This window comes from Salvelinus fontinalis, chromosome 10 (genome assembly GCF_029448725.1).
Source record: "Salvelinus fontinalis isolate EN_2023a chromosome 10, ASM2944872v1, whole genome shotgun sequence".
NCBI lineage: Eukaryota > Metazoa > Chordata > Actinopteri > Salmoniformes > Salmonidae > Salvelinus > Salvelinus fontinalis.
In genome coordinates, this window is record NC_074674.1 from 24954745 (window position 1) to 24973232 (window position 18488).

General features: G+C 43.5%; 1 protein-coding gene across 1 annotated transcript in view; it reads left to right on the forward strand.

Annotated features, from left to right (window-relative positions):
* The first annotated feature begins 5421 nt into the window (after window positions 1-5421).
* Window positions 5422-18488, forward strand: part of LOC129863869 (NMDA receptor synaptonuclear signaling and neuronal migration factor-like) — a 40947-nt gene continuing 27880 nt past the window's right edge. Inside the window, exon 1 of the mRNA XM_055936216.1 lies at window positions 5422-5860. Coding sequence (XP_055792191.1) covers window positions 5790-5860 — 71 coding nt within the window. The 5' untranslated portion in view covers window positions 5422-5789. The remainder of the gene's footprint in view (window positions 5861-18488) is intronic.

Genomic DNA, 18488 nt, shown 5'->3' on the forward strand with positions numbered 1-18488 from the left:
CAACTAGCAGGTGTCTTCATTGACATTTTCAACATGCTCCTGATTGAGTCTGTAATACCAACATGTTTCAAGCAGACCACCATAGTCCCTGTGCCCAAGAACACAAAGGCAACCTGCCTAAATGACTACAGACCCGTAGCACTCACATCCGTAGCCATGAAGTGCTTCGAAAGGTTGGTAATGGCTCACATCAATACCATTATCCCACAAACCCTAGACCCACTCCAATTTGCATACAGCCCAAACAGATCCACAGATGTTGCAATGTCTATTGCACTCCACACTGCCCTTTCCCACCTGGACAAAAGGAACACTTATGTGAGAATGTTATTCATTGACTACAGCTCAGCGTTCAACACCATAGTACCCTCAAAGCTCATCACTAAGCTACGGATCCTGGGACTAAACACCTCCCTCTGCAACTGGATCCTGGACTTCCTGACGGGCCACGCCCAGGTGGTGAGGGTAACACATCTGCCACGCTGATCCTCAACACTGTAGCTCTTCAGGGGTGCGTGCTCAGTCCCCTCCTGTACTCCCTGTTCACCCACGACTACATGGCCAGGTACAACTCCAACACCATCATTAAGTTTGCAGACGATAGAACAGTTGTAGACCTGATCACCGACAAAGACGAGACAGCCTATAGGGAGGAGGTCAGAGACCTTGCCGGGTGGTGCCAGAATAACAACCTATCCCTCAACGTAACCAAGACTAAAGAGATGACTGTGGACTACAGGAAATTGAGGACCGAGCACGCCCCCATTCTCATCGACAGGGCTGTAGTGGAGCAGCTTGAGAGCTTAAAGTTCCTTGGTGTCCACATCACCAACGAACTGTCATGGTCCAAACACACCAAGACAATTGTGAAGAGGGCACGACAACGCCTATTCCCCCTCAGGAGACTGAAAATATTTGGCATGGGTCCTCAGATCCTCAAACGGTTCTACAGCTGCACCATCGAGACTCTGTACCGGTACCCCTAGCCTAATTACTGTTACTTTATTGTTGCTATTTAATTATTTGTAACTCTTCTATTTTCTTCTTTTTATTTTTTTAAATTCATTTATTGTTTACTTCAGTTTATATAGTAAATACTTTCTTAACAATTACTTCTTCTTAAAACTGCAATGTTGGTTTAGGGCTTGTAAGTAAGCAATTCACTGTAAGGTCTACACCTGTTGAATTCGGCGCATGTGACAAATAACATTTGATTTGATTTGATTTTGATAATAAGGAGTTGGTGACAAAACCAATTGTTTTATGTTTGTACAACAAAATATTACGCTTCACCGAATCAAAGCTTTTTGTAGGTCAAGCATGACCGTACCGCAGAGGTTGCTCCCTGTCAATTTCCTGCTTGATAAAATCTGTCAAGTATAGTAAACAAGTGTTAGTAGAATATACTGTATAGCCTTTATTTAACCTTTATTCTAAAAAGGAACAACTCTTGCATGTTTCAACTCTTGTGATACCTTTCCATGTTGAATGGAATGGTTGATGATGTGTGTTACACGAGGTCCGACAGCTAGTATGTTATGCGGTCCTGTGGTTTCTGGTTGTCGAGATTTTCAAGCATCTTTGTAACGTCTGAAGTTGAAACTTGGGAAAATGGAAACTGTCCTCCGTAGATGCCCCTGGCTTAATAATAGGTTTGAATATGATGGTTTCCAGAGGTGACAGTGCATTCTGGGAATTGGTCAACAAGGTTGCTGGCAATGGTGGTGAAAAACTCATTAAAATGATCAGCCACCTGTGCTCTGTCAAAGTTCCACATGGTCAGGTCATCTGAGGCTATGACTGTGTCCCAAAATGGCATTTGGGATGCAGCCTATGTCTATTGCTGTCCTATCTATATTTGATGAGTAGGTCATCCCAGCATTAGTATTCACCAGAAAGTACATCACAGTGAAATGTTTTCCACCCTTGAGAACACATCGCCATCCCATTCCAAACCCAGTGATGAAATCGAAATAGAAAACCACTGACTGACACGTTCAATAAAATCAAAAGCTTGTTGGGACAACATTGACATCATTCCTGATGATTTACTTATGCAAATCAAACTGCTCGTTGGTGTTATTGGCAGCTGGTCTGCCTCAGTTTGTAGAGTAAATGTCACAAAGTTGACATCTGGTCCAGACAGGACAAGGACAAAACACTGAGGGACATGTCTTATGCTGCATACAGCCTCATCAGTGCTTCTGGATGTGCTCATAGCCGTTGATTATCTACATGCCTGGGCACTATAATTACATTCATAGCAGCCTTAATACAGTGAGATTGATGCTGTGGCTAGACCATGTGTTCAGGGGAAATGGATGAATAGTGGTTGGCTGAACTTGTTTAGCTGTTTGTTTTCTCTAGCAGCTTTGGCAAGATGGAGAGGAGAGCAGAGGCATAGCCAGGGAGATGAGAGCAGGCAGCCAGCCCTTCCTCCTCTACATTCACCAACACCTTCTCATATTACAGAACACAGATGGAGACGGAAAATGTGTGTGTTTCTGCATGCCATTCCCTTTCGTCTGTTGATCAGGGTAGTAGATCAAACACACTTATCCAGGTAAGAGGCAGAGTGGAAGCACAGCATTCTGGATCCATACACACACACACACACACACACTTTTTCACTTCTTGCCCGCTGATTGCACTCTCCATCATCTGTCTGAGAAAATCTCCCTCCTTGGGCACACTTAATTTCTATCTTATCCCTCCATTTCTGTCATTTTACTGCTGCCATCTATCTCCTACAGCCCTCCCCCTCTTGCTTTCTCCTGTCAGCTGATCTGTGCCTTCTAAGAGAAATACTGCCATAGTTCACTTTGCCTAGGTAGAGAACCATTTAACTGCAGAACTCTGCCTACATTGTACCTCGTTTATGATGAGGTAAATATCTTCATTTGCATTCTTTCTTTCTTTCTTTGTGATCAAGTGTCTTATCAGAAACAAATAGCAGGACAAAGGAATTGAATAATAAACAAAACCAGAGAAGCCATCAAGAAGCTAGACATCCTGTTTCCCTCCAACACTCCCACAGGAGCTCAGAGATTTGAACTATAACTTATGCTGGTAAGCGTGGCAGTTGAGAATTGATGACACACTCTCTGGCATATTCTTTCTTAACACAGTCTGTTCTTCTCAGTTCTTAGTCTTTTCTAATTGTATCACCCTCTTTATTACCTTCAATTAAAAAATACCCCTCTTCTACAACTCCTGCTGAGAACGTCCTCATATGGACACCATACTCTTCAAAGGCTCGTTTTTTGGGGGGCAACCAAGGGACAGTTACCTTGATGTGTATGAGCAGCTCCTCTGGGTGAAATAGAATGGTGGGGCTCCGGTGCGCCTAACCGATTAAAACTGTCAGGAGTTAAAGGTCCTGTGGGACTCTCAGGCCACTGTCTGTCTGAGCACCGTGTTGCAAACATGCACTGACAGTAGAGTAGCTATCAGACCTGTGTGTATTGTTTCAGGACCATGGAAAACAAAATACTGTACATTGTCTCCTAGTAGTACAGCTGACCTGATGTTTCAGGACCATGGAGAGCAACACACATTTTTCGCCATGTAGGTTACATCTGGATTTTGTTGGAGCATTGTCTTACTTTCTCCCTCCAGTCTCACAGAATTTGATCAAGTAAAGCAGTGCTTTTACTCGAGTGCCTTTCTTTTCAGGACCACGGAGAGTGACATAGTTTTTCTTACTGGTAGTGAGATCATCTCCGCTATCCCAAATCTAACTATGATGGATGGTTGAGAGCAATATTTTCCCCATAATTGCTGATCATGTTAGATCTGACATCAACTTGTGGAATGAGGAAGGATGATGTCCTTTCATAGTACTCAATGGGGCAGAGCCAAACAAGAGCGACACTTCAGCCATGCACTGTAGGCCGGTATAACTACCCGACTCAGACTCAAATATTGATCAGCTATATCATCAGTCAAACATGAGTGGTTTAGGGGTTAGTGGAGACATATATCTCTGGCAGACACATGAATTGATGCTTTTAGTGAAAGGTGTGGTTGGAGGTCAAAACAGTAACTCTCTGACTCCTCTTTTACATTTCTCTTATCTCTTTCTTCACACACACACACACACACACACACACACACACACACACACACACACACACACACACACACACACACACACACACACACACACACACACACACACACACACACTACCGTTCAAAAGTTTGGGGTCCCTTAGAAATATCCTTGTTTTTTAAAAGAAAATCATTTTTTAAAAGCCAATCATTTTTTAAAAGCCTTTTAAAATGATAAACTTGGATTAGCTAACATAACGTGCCATTGGAACACAGGAGTGATGGTTGCTGATAATGGGCCTCTGTAGATATTCCATTAAAAATCAGCCATTTCCAGCTACAATAGTCATTTACAACATTAACAATGCCTATACTGTATTTCTGATCAATTTGATGTTATTTTAATGGACAAAAAATGTGATTTTCTTTCAAAAACAAGGACATTTCTAAGTGACCCCAAACTTTTGAACGGTAGTATACACACACACACACATTACCTATTTTCTGCCCGCACTAGTCATAGCCGCACCCCTATCTTTAGTCTGTACAAGGAACCACCCTGTTTCCCCTCTTCATTCATCTCTCCTATTTCCTCCATCGTCTGCCCCACCTCTCCACTTTAGTCAGTGGAGCCACACTGTCCGTTCTTCATTCATCCCTTGTATTCCTTCTTTTATCTGCTGCCTCACATTATTTACTGCCTGACTGCCTTCAGCGCACACTGATCTGGGATGCTTTGCTTTACTTATTTGTATCCTTTTGTCTCTGTGTGTGTGTGTGTGTGTGTGTGTGTGTGTGTGTGTGCGTGTGCGTGTGCGTGTGTGGAACAATGACTGAAAAAGATTCTATAACAAACTCCCAAGGACGTGCCTTCATTTGTTTCACTAGCAGGTTGTTTTGTGGATTGATTGATTAGTATTCGAAGGCTGATGGACCGTTACTTGTTTGCTGTGTCTGCCGGTGGAGTGTGTGTATACAACCACAATTCCCCAGTGTATCCTTCCCTGGGGATTAAGTATTTGTGTGTGTCTCAATCCCTCGCTTTGTGCTAGCTAGAAAGTGACTCAACTAAGCACCAAAAAGACACAGGCACACCTTATATCTTGACTTTAGGCACCTTAGAATTTCACTGAAATGTAGAAATGTACTAAGTAAAACGTGGTCCTCTAGGGACAATGCACTTGTACATACCTGTATTTGTGTGTACAAACTTATACTGCAGGAATTCACTTTGTGGTGTAGGGGATGACAGCTCCTTATATGGCTCTACTCAGTTTCCTGTCCACTGCCTCCACCCGCCCCCCCCCCCCCCCCCCCCCCCCCCCGTACACACACACACTCACTCACACACACACACACCTGATGATGACAAGCAGGAGTCCAACCCCCTCACATCCCATTTTCTCTGGTTCTGATCAATGAAGAGAGAGAGAGAGAAAGAAAGAGAGAGAGAGAGAGAGAGCGTGTCACAGTGTTTTCGTTCAGTACACGTTACCTCACACGCACTCTGAAGACACAGCAGCGAGAAAGGGCACCCGTATCTATCCGTTGCATTACTAGCTGTTTTCTTTCCGAGAGAGCTCTGCAGACGTGAAAACACCGCGATTCCTGCCGAAGTGGAACGCTCGCCAGTTATCGCAGTCTTTCCTGGATTCCCTACAACCTTCTCACCGCATTTCTCCATCCTAGGTTTTCTGGAATGAGCTGTTTTCCTGCTTGCGTCGTTTCCATGTCAGCATGGGAACTGCCGTGTCCAAAAGGAAGAATATAAGAAACGATGCGACATCTTCCGTGGCAGCAAAAGTTAGGTGAGTGCACTCTGTCCCGACCGACCAAACACCCACCGACAGACAAGCATTTCGGCATTACCGTCACACTGTAGCAGATATCTGCTGTGCTACAAAATTACTGAACATAGTGTGACATAGGACCTAACAGTGACATTAAGGCTACGTCTTTATGCAACAAGAACAGGTGTATTTAGGCTAACCAACGAAATTGCGTAATTGCGCGTTTATTAACGCCTAGATCTTTTCATGGTGGGTCCCCCACAATTATTATACGTTATGTCGTCCCGTGCAGGACAGTTAGGATAGATATCATCATAATAATCGGGGAGCAACATCAACCCGTCACTGCGTCTGCAGCTTCCTCGACATGACTTGGTTGCACAAATAGCAATTGATGGGTTACACAATTTACCGTTTAGGTTCCCAAAGTGGCCTTTGTTCTCACCATTGGCGCATGCATGTCTCAGGGCGCATGTAGAAAGTGTGTATCATGACAGGGAATATGTTCACGTATACTGGACATCTGTATGATGCAGTGCAATTTAGATTCGTTTGAGCTTAGTCCATTTCAACTTCAGTTCACTCTGTCTGGATCTTGTTCACAGACAACAGTTAACACATTAGCACATATAGCTCTTGAAGGTGGCCTAAAATCAAACATGATATGCAAAGGAAAGGTAAAATCATGGCAACATCGTCTAACCCATTTAGGAGACTGTAGCCTTTTGGTCCCACTGCATGGATGGTGACTTGTTTCCTACCAATGGATCAGATATGAAGGACACTTACCATTAACCGTTATCTTTAGAAACAATTGGATTTGTAATGGTCTGCATTTGACCTTAATGGCAGCGACTACTGGTATTGCATGCACTGGCGTTGCACCCTGCGGGAAAATGATCGAGCTATCAATTCATCAATCAGCCGCAATTGACTCGCGCGCCGTCGGTGATCGGGCGTCACGGTGAGTTATTGCACCAGTCGGAAAATGGAAACAGAATGCCTATAAACGCCACCGTTAATTTATTAAGCAAAGAATGCATAAACAATCCTATATTTGCAGGTCTCTGAGGCTATAGGATAAGGCTAACCAGTCTAAACGACTCACGTGAGCTAAACGTTACTTCGCATGTCCTGTGAAAGTTTAAACACAGGTCATTCATCTGGGAGATTTCTGAAACCGTGTCACCAAGACTCTGGGAGATTTCTGAAACCGTCTCACCAAGGCAATCATTTCTAACAGCACCGCATTTACGTTTATTCTAAAGTTGGCAATGCGCAGGTATCCTGTGTTTACTGTTTGGGTATATTGAGCGGAATAACCCGCAGTTTTCTCAAAGCACGTCGTCTGCTTATAAATTCCCCCCAAAATGGATAGGTCTCGACTCAATTTAGCCAATAATGAAATCAGTGTGATGGCTCCCTCATGCCATCGTGGCTGCAGCTGCACCTTGGTGGGATTAAATGGACCGTACAGCAGGTGGAATAGGAGAGAAATTCACAGAGATAAACATATCTGATTGGTCACACATGAGTTGTCACACAACCTTCGTTTAATGGAGGTCACTGCATGACCTTGAATCCAGATGCTGGGTTAACGTCATAGATAGATGTTGGTTTATACTGGCATGCTTATGTCATTCTGTGTGTGTGTGTGTGTGTGTGTGTTTGTGGGTGGGTGTAAACCCTCTCTGTATGCAGTGCTGTGTGTGTGTGTGCTCCACTCTGTACTGCGCTACTTTCTCTGAACACACACAGAGGGCTATGACGAGAGAAAAAGGACATCTTTCTCTTTTACATTTCTCTCATCTCTTTCTTCACACACACACACACACACACACACACACACACACACACACACACACACACACACACACACACACACACACACACACACACACACTGTACATACCCACACATACCCACACAAACAGACACACACAAACATACACACACGAACATACACACACAAACATACACACACACAAACATACACACACACAAACACACAAACATACACACACACAAACATACACACACACAAACATACACACACACAAACACACAAACATACACACACACAAACATACACACACACAAACATACACACACACAAACACACAAACATACACACACACAAACATACACACACACAAACATACACACACACAAATACACACACACACACACCAACCAATCTCCTGCCTGACACATGGACAATATCTCTCATGCCTTTCAATTGACTGGAGTTTGAATGATATGATTGAACATACAGTAGTATACACTAGAGTAGGATCCAGGCTAGTACACTCCTCAGTACACTCCTTAGTACACTCCTCAGTACACTCATCTCAGCTCAGTCAGCTCCAACCTTTACTGTCATTACTGAGATCACACATCTAACACATTCAATATTCATCACTCACTCACCTGCATATGAACTCATCAATGCATAGTCACGCACAGTACTAACCTAATCTCTGTAACACGCACACTCACTCATCGCAGGGGGAAATAATCCTGCAGCAAGACGATTTGAATATCTGAAGAAAGATTTAGAATCGCCACCAGGGGGCAGCTGGAAGCGGGTTTTGTATACAATGCAGTACCGTACCTACATTAGATACATTGTTTTATTATATGTTGAAGGCAAGCAGTAGGCAGAATAAATTGTTTTGGTTACCTGTGTGGACTTGCGGTTAAAGGCACAGACCCCAACACACATATGCCAGAGTTGGCAAGGATTTGTTTCCTGCTCTTTGACTCGTGGATGAATGTCTATTTTGGCACATTCATTCCACGTCGTTACAGGGTTAAAGCAGAAACAACTCAAAGGTTAACCGTTTAGGCATTAATTCCGAGTGCTTAAGGTTAGGGCTATGGTTTGGGGAGGCTTAAAACTAAATCCCTAAAAAGACGGGCATATGTATCATCAGTATTAGTGTTTGCTAGAACATTGTGAACCGTCGTAGCACAGTGATCTATCTACAGCGCACTCCGGCTCCGAACCGCATGAGTGCTGGTCGATTTCGTGACCAGCCCGAACCTACATTAATTAGGCCCACAAATTAATTGCGTTTGTTTAAAGAAGTGCAATAAATAGTCTGATAATTTACGCATAAAGGAAATGTGCCTCAGCTCAACATAAGCTTGAAGATATACTACTCTGGAGGAACGTTTGTCGTTCTACAGTAGGCCTACATCGATCAATCAATTGATGGCCCAAATCAGCGCATCAACAGCCGTTGGAAAACGGGGAGCATGAAGAATGTACTGGAATATATTCAAATAACAAGGGGCCTTTTGCAACCATCGATGGCATGAGATTATCGCCAGCTGATGTCTCATTAGACAATCAATAGCACTAAATTCACCCACACAGCTGATCTCAATTGCAACCATTATTGGTCACCTCATTACTGCGCCCTAAAATACGATGTCAGTGTTACATTAATGTTAGTCCTGCTTGCAACCAAAGTCTTTCAAGATACACTATATATATACAAAAGTATGTGGACACCCCTTCAAATTAGTGGATTCGGCTATTTCAGCCACACCCGTTGCTGACCGTGTATAAAAAGGAGCACACAGCCATGCAATCTCCATAGACAAACATTGGCAGTAGAATGGCCATACTGAAGAGCTCAGTGACTTTCAACGTGGCACCGTCATAGGATGCCACCTTTCCAACAAGTCAGTTCGTCAAATTTCTGCCCTGCCAAAGCTGCCCTGGTCAACTGTAAGTGCTGTTACTGTGAAGTGGAAATGTCTAGGAGCAACAACGGCTCAGCCGCGAAGTGGTAGGCCACACAAGCTCACATAACTGGACTGCCGAGTGCTGAAACACGAACATCGTCTGTCCTCGGTTGCAACACTCACTACCGAATTCCAAACTGCCTCTGGAAGCAACGTCAGCACAAGAACTGTTCGTCGGGAACCTCATGAAATGGGTTTCCATGGCCGGGCAGCCGCACACAAGCCTAAAATCACCATGCACAATGCCAAGTGTCTTCTGGAGTGGTGTAAAGCTAGCTGCCATTGGACTTTGGAGCAATGGAAACACATTCTCTGGAGTGATGAATCCCGCTTCACTATCTGGCAGTCCGACAGACAAATCTGGGTTTGACGGATGCCAAGAGAACACTACCTGCCCGAATGCATAGTGCCAACTGTAAAGTTTGGTGGAGGAGGAATAATGGTCTGGGACTGTTTTTCATGGTTCGGGCCAGGGACCTTAGTTCCAGTGAAGGGAAATCTTAACGCTACAGCATACAATGACATCCTAGATGATTCTATACTTCCAACTTTGTGGCAACAGTTTGGGGAAGGCCCTTACCTGTTTCAGCATGACAATGTCCCCGTGCACAAGGCGAGGTACATACAGAAATGGTTTGTCGAGATCGGTGTGGAGGAACTTGACTGGCCTGCACAGAGCCCTGTCCTCAACCCCATCGAACACCTTTCAGATGAATTGGAACACCGACTGCGAGCCAGGCTTAATCGCCCAACATCTGTGCCCGACCTCACTAATGCTCTTGTGGCTGAATGGTAGAAAGTCCCTGCAGCAATATTCCAACATCTAGTGGAAAGCCTTCCCAGAAGAGTGGAGGCTGTTATAGCAGCAAAAGGGGGACCAACTCCATATTAATGCCCATGATTTTGGAATGATATGTTCGAGCAGGTGTCCACGTACTTTTGGTCATGTAGTGTATGTTCGCCCTCTGGTTTGTATTGCAATCGGAAGAACTTTTTGGACAGACTAAAGGCGATTTATCTGTTTGACCAGCTTTCCTTACAATAATATAAATCAAGCATTTCCTCGTTTGCCACGGCAAATCTACTGTGGCAATTTACCCAACACTTTGTATGAATGGAAACTAATGTTGGTGTAGTCTATTTTATTTGTTTCTTATTTATGTTATCTAATAGTGTCTGGTATGGTCATTTCTTATCAAGATCAGGGGTAAAATATCCCTGAACTGTCCATATTGAAAATGGTCAATACATCAGGGCGATTGAGTTATTTGTGCCAGAAGGGCCAGATTCAAACCAAAACTAACACTGTAGGCCTCTATGTGCCCTGAAGGCTGTGTCCCTAACCTCTAGACCACCCCAGGCCACAATTGAACTGAATCTTGACCTTAGCATACACTTGGCACTTGTATGTCGTAGCCTAGTGGAGACCAATATCTAACTTGTGTTATTCAGCTATATAAAACAATGGTGGCTGATGTGTATGGCTGCATTTCAGACACATTTTTGTACATTTGAATGTTGCAGTAATAGGACCTTGGCCTGTAGTGTTTGAGGAAGCAAGAGACTATTATTTTGATAGCAAGCCCTGATCCCAATGACTCTACTGCCCACGCATGGAGAGAAAGAGAACTGCTCATTTTCAGGGACTCTCAACGCTCATTTGAATTTCCCGATGCAGGGGGAAAGTTCTCTGCGACAAAAGAGTGATCAAGTTAAGATCCGACATCTCTAAACACGCACGCGCGCGCACACACACACACACACACACAGTATGTCTCTCTCTCAAAGACACATACACACAGCTGGCCTATATGATTGGTATTCACAGCCAGGCCTGTGCTGCGTGACGTTGTGACTACAGAAAGCCATTAAAAGGGTGTTAGGCTGAACGTGCTCAACACGCAGAAGCTCCTCCAGTGGTCCTGCTTTCCACACACATCCATTCACGTATACACACACACACACACACACACACACACACACACACACACACACACACACACACACACACACACACACACACACACACACACACACACACACACACACACACACACACACACACACAGTAAAAGATAGAAAGCTCTCTGCATGGGTGGCAGTGCATTGCATGAGGCTGTAGGAAACGTCTGACAGCTCCTATTGGATCACAGACAACACCTGTCTCCACTGTCTCCAGCGCCAATGTGTCTCAATCCCCATTTACAGTACAGCGGGTACACAGAGTCCTTCTATTTGATGCACCTCGTCCTGCTCTCCTCCCCGTTGTCTAAAGGGCAGGCAGGGCTCTGCAGCTCTGCAAACTGCTCCTCTAATCAGAGTGGTCTTTCTTTTTGCAGTGCCTGTTCTCCTGCTCTATCCCACTGTGCTTTACTCTATGCCTTCTCATATTCTCTCCCTCTGTGCGCCATCAAAGAGCCTCATTCACAGTACCTTTTGTCCCTGCTGGATCCCAACACGTAGCATGTTCCCTCTTTATCTTAACTATAGTACCTACGATTTTTGACAATTGGCATTCCCTTTCCCTCTCTGTTGCCCACCTATGGATTCATTGCGATGCTTCCTCTTTCCTGTCCTCTTCTTTTAGGCCACTCAAACCACACTCATCTCCGAGGCTGAACCTGAACCAGAAGCAGTGGAACAGACAGTCTCAGGTGAAAGTGTGCGTCCTGTTTTAGTGGGACATATGGCTGAGCTCCGTGGCTCCTCCGTGCTCCCGTAGGCCAGTGTCTGTGTGATGGATGAGGCCAGCTGGTCTCATCCACAGTGGCGAGGCCTCTCTGTCTCGCTCATCCGTTCCTGGCGTTAGCGTCAGGAAACACAGGGTCAAACTGTGGAGGGAGCGCCTCACTGAAGAGCTCCGCCAGGGGACACAGCAAATGACTGGAGGTCACGCACATCTCAGCCACTGCGTCCTGACAGCCGGTGTGTGTCCGGTGTCTGAGTCATCACTCATTACCGTTTACCGGTATTTTTACACACTCTTGTTAGTATATACAGTCTGGTGAAGAGTAATGCTTCGCATCTTTACAGCACACAGTGCTTATCGTATAGGGGTGGATGGGGTCGGACAGTTAATCGCATCCAACAGCCAATCCAAATTCTCCGCACTATGAGGTGTCTGGCCACTCTAGGTGTTGATTGGACAGTGCAGACACAGTGTCAGACTGACACAGTGAAGATGCGGAGACAGCCGCCTTCTGCCCCGGTGTGAACACCACAGAGATAGACAGTCTGTGAGAGCACGGGCAGCGCCATTGAGGCCATCTCCATTTTGAAGTATTCCATTTTCTTCTTCTACTACTACTATGAGTTGGTATACAAACTGAAAGAGTGCACACTGCCTAGTGTTTACTCACAACTATAATTCATTGGCTGGTCCCTCCTGATGACCCTGATGGAATCATGTAATAATCCCTTAACCCATAGAATGACCCACCAAGTTGACTACTTTAAAATGGTGGAAGCCCTCAACGTCCATGCCAAAACAGGTTTTGTCCATCTAGAGTCCTCTATCTGACTATATGATGTATACCTTATTGCATTACAGATCACACAAACTACCGAACCTTTCAAACAGCTCGGGCTAGAGCAACAGTTAGCTCACCCTGCAGCCTTTTGGATTGTCTTTGGAAATATGGCATCAGGAAAATCCCCAAATCCTTGATCTGTGTGTCCTTAAGGAGAGCGATACGATTGATCAGTTGAAGCTAACGACGAGAGCACTCTGACAGATGGAGCGATGAGACAGAGGGCTCACACTCTCACGTTCAGACACACTCATGGGTTTTTTCAAAGAAAAGGCAGGCGGGTTGAAAGGAGTGCCAATAGAAATAGAATATACACACACACAAACACACAGAAATACAATGAGTCGTTCTATCTCTATGGCCAGTGCATTGTCTCTAGTGATGCAGCGTAACAGATAGCCTTACCCAGTTTCATTTGTCTGCTCCCGATCCTCTCACATAATGCTGCTTTCCCTCTGTTATTTATTCCTTTACCCCCCTTGTCTATTTGTTCTTCTGAGCTGAACTATTTTAAGATTAGCTTACTCAACTGTAAAAGGAGCTATCGAGCTCCTGTGTTCTCTCTCTTTCTCCCGCCCTCTCGTTCCCTCCCTCCCTCCCTCTTTATTAGAGGTCATTAAAGTGATTGCTGTTATTACGCTGATTGGGTGAGATGATACCGACACACAGCAATTAGGCGTCTGTCGTGTTTGGTGCTGGTTATGTGTGTGTGTGTGTGTGTGTGTGTGTGTGTGTGTGTGTGTGTGTGTGTGTGTGTGTGTGTGTGTGTGTGTGTGTGTGTGTGTGTGTGTGTGTGTGTGTGTGTGTGTGTGTGTGTGTGTGTGTGTACGGGTTTGAGTGTAAATGCTTCTGTGCATGTGTTTGATGAGCTGCGTCGGGGCCGGGAGGGAATTCAGTGCCAAACTCAGGGTTGAGGAGGCTGAAGTGGCACCTACTCTCTGACGAGGTGACATTTTAATCGGTCCTCTGATCAAGTGCTGGGCCCCAATGCCCTATAAAGCACCCCTACAAGAGCCTGCAATTAGAGAGCCTAACTACTCACACCTATCAGGTGGATTTAAGCTCAGGGAGTTGAGCTAAACAGCTGGAAGAGAAAAAGCTATTAAATTAATTAAACAGCGAGAGGATTCGATTAACCAACATTTAGAGATATTGCTGGCCAGCCCATTGTTTATAGATGAGGGGAGCCAAAGGCTGGGGAATTGGTCTGCAGGTATTCAAGGAGAACTGCTAGTTGTCTTACGGCATTATAGTTGTTTGTCCTCTAAATGATATCGGAGTATGTCGTTTCACTGCATTAAGGGGAAAAGTGATTGTGAGTTGATAGAGAAATGAGAGCAAGGGATTGTGAGTTGATAAAGAAATGACAGGAAGTAATTGTGAGTTGATAGAGAAATGACAGGAAGAGATTGTGAGTTGATAGAGAAATGACAGGAATGGATTGTGAGTTGATAAAGAAATGACAGGAAGGGATTGTGAGTTGATAAAGAAATGACAGGAAGGGATTGTGAGTTGATAGAGAAATGACAGGAAGGGATTGTGAGTTGATAGAGAAATGACAGGAAGGGATTGTGAGTTGATAGAGAAATGACAGGAAGGGATTGTGAGTTGATAAAGAAATGACAGGAAGTTTTTGTGAGTTGATAGAGAAATGACAGGAAGGGATTGTGAGTTGATAAAGAAATGACAGGAAGGGATTGTGAGTTGATAGAGAAATGACAGGAAGGGATTGTGAGTTGATAGAGAAATGACAGGAAGGGATTGTGAGTTGATAGAGAAATGACAGGAAGGGATTGTGAGATGATAAAGAAATGACAGGAAGGGATTGTGAGTTGATAGAGAAATGACAGGAAGGGATTGTGAGTTGATAGAGAAATGACAGGAAGGGATTGTGAGTTGATAGAGAAATGACAGGAAGGGATTGTGAGTTGATAAAGAAATGACAGGAAGGGATTGTGAGTTGATAGAGAAATGACAGGAAGGGATTGTGAGTTGATAGAGAAATGACAGGAAGGGATCGTGAGTTGATAGAGAAATGACAGCAAGGGATTGTGAGTTGATAAAGAAATGACAGGAAGGGATTGTGAGTTGTTGGAGAAATGACAGGAAGGGATTGTGAGTTGATAAAGAAATGACAGGAAGGGATTGTGAGTTGATAAAGAAATGACAGGAAGTGATTGTGAATTGATAAAGAAATGACAGGAAGGTATTGTGAGTTGATAAAGAAATGACAGGAAGGGATTGTGAGTTGATAGAGAAATGACAGGAAGGGATTGTGAGTTGATAGAGAAATGACAGGAAGGGATTGTGAGATGATAAAGAAATGACAGGAAGGGATTGTGAGTTGATAAAGAAATGACAGGAAGTGATTGTGAATTGATAAAGAAATGACAGGAAGGTATTGTGAGTTGATAAAGAAATGACAGGAAGGGATTGTGAGTTGATAGAGAAATGACAGGAAGGGATTGTGAGTTGATAGAGAAATGACAGGAAGGGATTGTGAGATGATAAAGAAATGACAGGAAGGGATTGTGAGTTGATAGAGAAATGACAGGAAGGGATTGTGAGTTGATAGAGAAATGACAGGAAGTAATTGTGAGTTGATAGAGAAATGACAGGAAGGGATTGTGAGTTGATAAAGAAATGACAGGAAGTGATTGTGAGTTGATAGAGAAATGACAGGAAGGGATTGTGAGTTGATAGAGAAATGACAGGAAGGAATTGTGAGTTGATAAAGAAATGACAGGGAGTGATTGTGAGTTGATATAGAAATGACAGGAAGGGATTGTGAGTTGATAGAGAAATGACAGGAAAGGATTGTGAGTTGATAAAGAAATGACAGGAAAGGATTGTGAGTTGATAGAGAAATGACAGGAAGGGATTGTGAGTTGATAAAGAAATGACAGGAAGGGATTGTGAGTTGATAAAGAAATGACAGGAAGGGATTGTGAGTTGATAGAGAAATGACAAGAAGGGATTGTGAGTTGATAAAGAAATGACAGGAAGGGATTGTGAGTTGATAAAGAAATGACAGGAAGGGATTGTGAATTGATAAAGAAATGACAGGAAGGGATTGTGAGTTGATAGAGAAATAACAGGAAGGGATTGTGAGTTGATAGAGAAATGACAGGAAGGGATTGTGAGTTGATAAAGAAATGACAGGAAGTAATTGTGAGTTGATAGAGAAATGACAGGAAGGGATTGTGAGTTGATAAAGAAATGACAGGAAGGGATTGTGAGTTGATAGAGAAATGACAGGAAGGGATTGTGAGTTGATAGAGAAATGACAGGAAGGGATTGTGAGTTGATAGAGAAATGACAGGAAGGGATTGTGAGATGATAAAGAAATGACAGGAAGGGATTGTGAGTTGATAGAGAAATGACAGGAAGGGATTGTGAGTTGATAGAGAAATGACAGGAAGGGATTGTGAGTTGATAAAGAAATGACAGGAAGGGATTGTGAGTTGATAGAGAAATGACAGGAAGGGATTGTGAGTTGATAGAGAAATGACAGGAAGGGATCGTGAGTTGATAGAGAAATGACAGCAAGGGATTGTGAGTTGATAAAGAAATGACAGGAAGGGATTGTGAGTTGATAAAGAAATGACAGGAAGGGATTATGAGTTGATAAAGTAATGACAGCAAGGGATTGTGAGTTGATAAAGAAATGACAGCAAGGGATTGTGAGTTGATAAAGAAATGACAGGAAGGGATTGTGAGTTGATAGAGAAATGACAGGAAGGGATTGTGAGTTGATAGAGAAATGACAGGAAGTAATTGTGAGTTCATAGAGAAATGACAGGAAGGGATTGTGAGTTGATAAAGAAATGACAGCAAGGGATTGTGAGTTGATAAAGAAATGACAGGAAGGCATTGTGAGTTGATAGAGAAATTACAGGAAGGAATTGTGAGTTGATAAAGAAATGACAGGGAGTGATTGTGAGTTGATATAGAAATGACAGGAGGGGATTGTGAGTTGATAGAGAAATGACAGGAAGGGATTGTGAGTTGATAAAGAAATGACAGGAAGGGATTGTGAGTTGATAGAGAAATGACAGGAAGGGATTGTGAGATGATTAAGAAATGACAAGAAGGGATTGTGAGTTGATAGAGAAATGACAGGAAGGGATTGTGAGTTGATAGAGAAATGACAGGAAGGGATTGTGAGTTGATAAAGAAATGACAGGAAGGGATTGTGAGTTGATAGAGAAATGACAGGAAGGGATTGTGAGTTTATAGAGAAATGACAGGAAGGGATTGTGAGTTGATAAAGAAATGACAGGAAGGTATTGTGAGTTGATAAAGAAATGACAGGAAAGGATTGTGAGTTGATAGAGAAATGACAGGAAGGGATTGTGAGTTGATAGAGAAATGACAGGAAGGGATTGTGAGTTGATAAAGAAATGACAGGAAGGGATTGTGAGTTGATAGAGAAATGACAGGAAGGGATTGTGAGTTGATAAAGAAATGACAGGAAGTGATTGTGAATTGATAAAGAAATGACAGGAAGGTATTGTGAGTTGATAAAGAAATGACAGGAAGGGATTGTGAGTTGATAGAGAAATGACAGGAAGGGATTGTGAGTTGATAGAGAAATGACAGGAAGGGATTGTGAGTTGATAAAGAAATGACAGCAAGGGATTGTGAGTTGATAAAGAAAAGACAGGAAGGGATTGTGAGTTGATAAAGAAATGACAGCAAGGGATTGTGAGTTGATAGAGAAATGACAGGAAGGGATTGTGAGTTGATAAAGAAATGACAGCAAGGGAATGTGAGTTGATAAAGAAATGACAGCAAGGGAATGTGAGTTGATAAAGAAATGACAGCAAGGGATTGTGAGTTGATAAAGAAATGACAGCAAGGGATTGTGAGTTAATAAAGAAATGACAGGAAGTGATTGTGAGTTGATAGAGAAATGACAGGAAGGGATTGTGAGTTGTTGGAGAAACGGGAACTTCTCATGCATTTTAAGCCTGCGTTTACACAGGCAGACCAATTCTGATATTTTGCCCAATCATTGGAAAAACAGCTGATCTGATTTTTCAAAAGACCCATTACTGGGAAAAATCATCAGAATTGAGCTGTCTGTGTAAACGCAGTCATTGATACACACACACACACACACACACACACACACACACACACACACACACACACACACACACACACACACACACACACACACACACACACACACACACACACACACACACACACACACACACACACACACACACACACACACACATTGTAGAACACAGAATAGGAGTATGTGGACTGTTTGTTTTGTGTACAGTGTGTATGAAGTAGTGTATAGAACTCTATATTGGCCCTGCTAGTACTAGTAAGAGGGTCGGAAG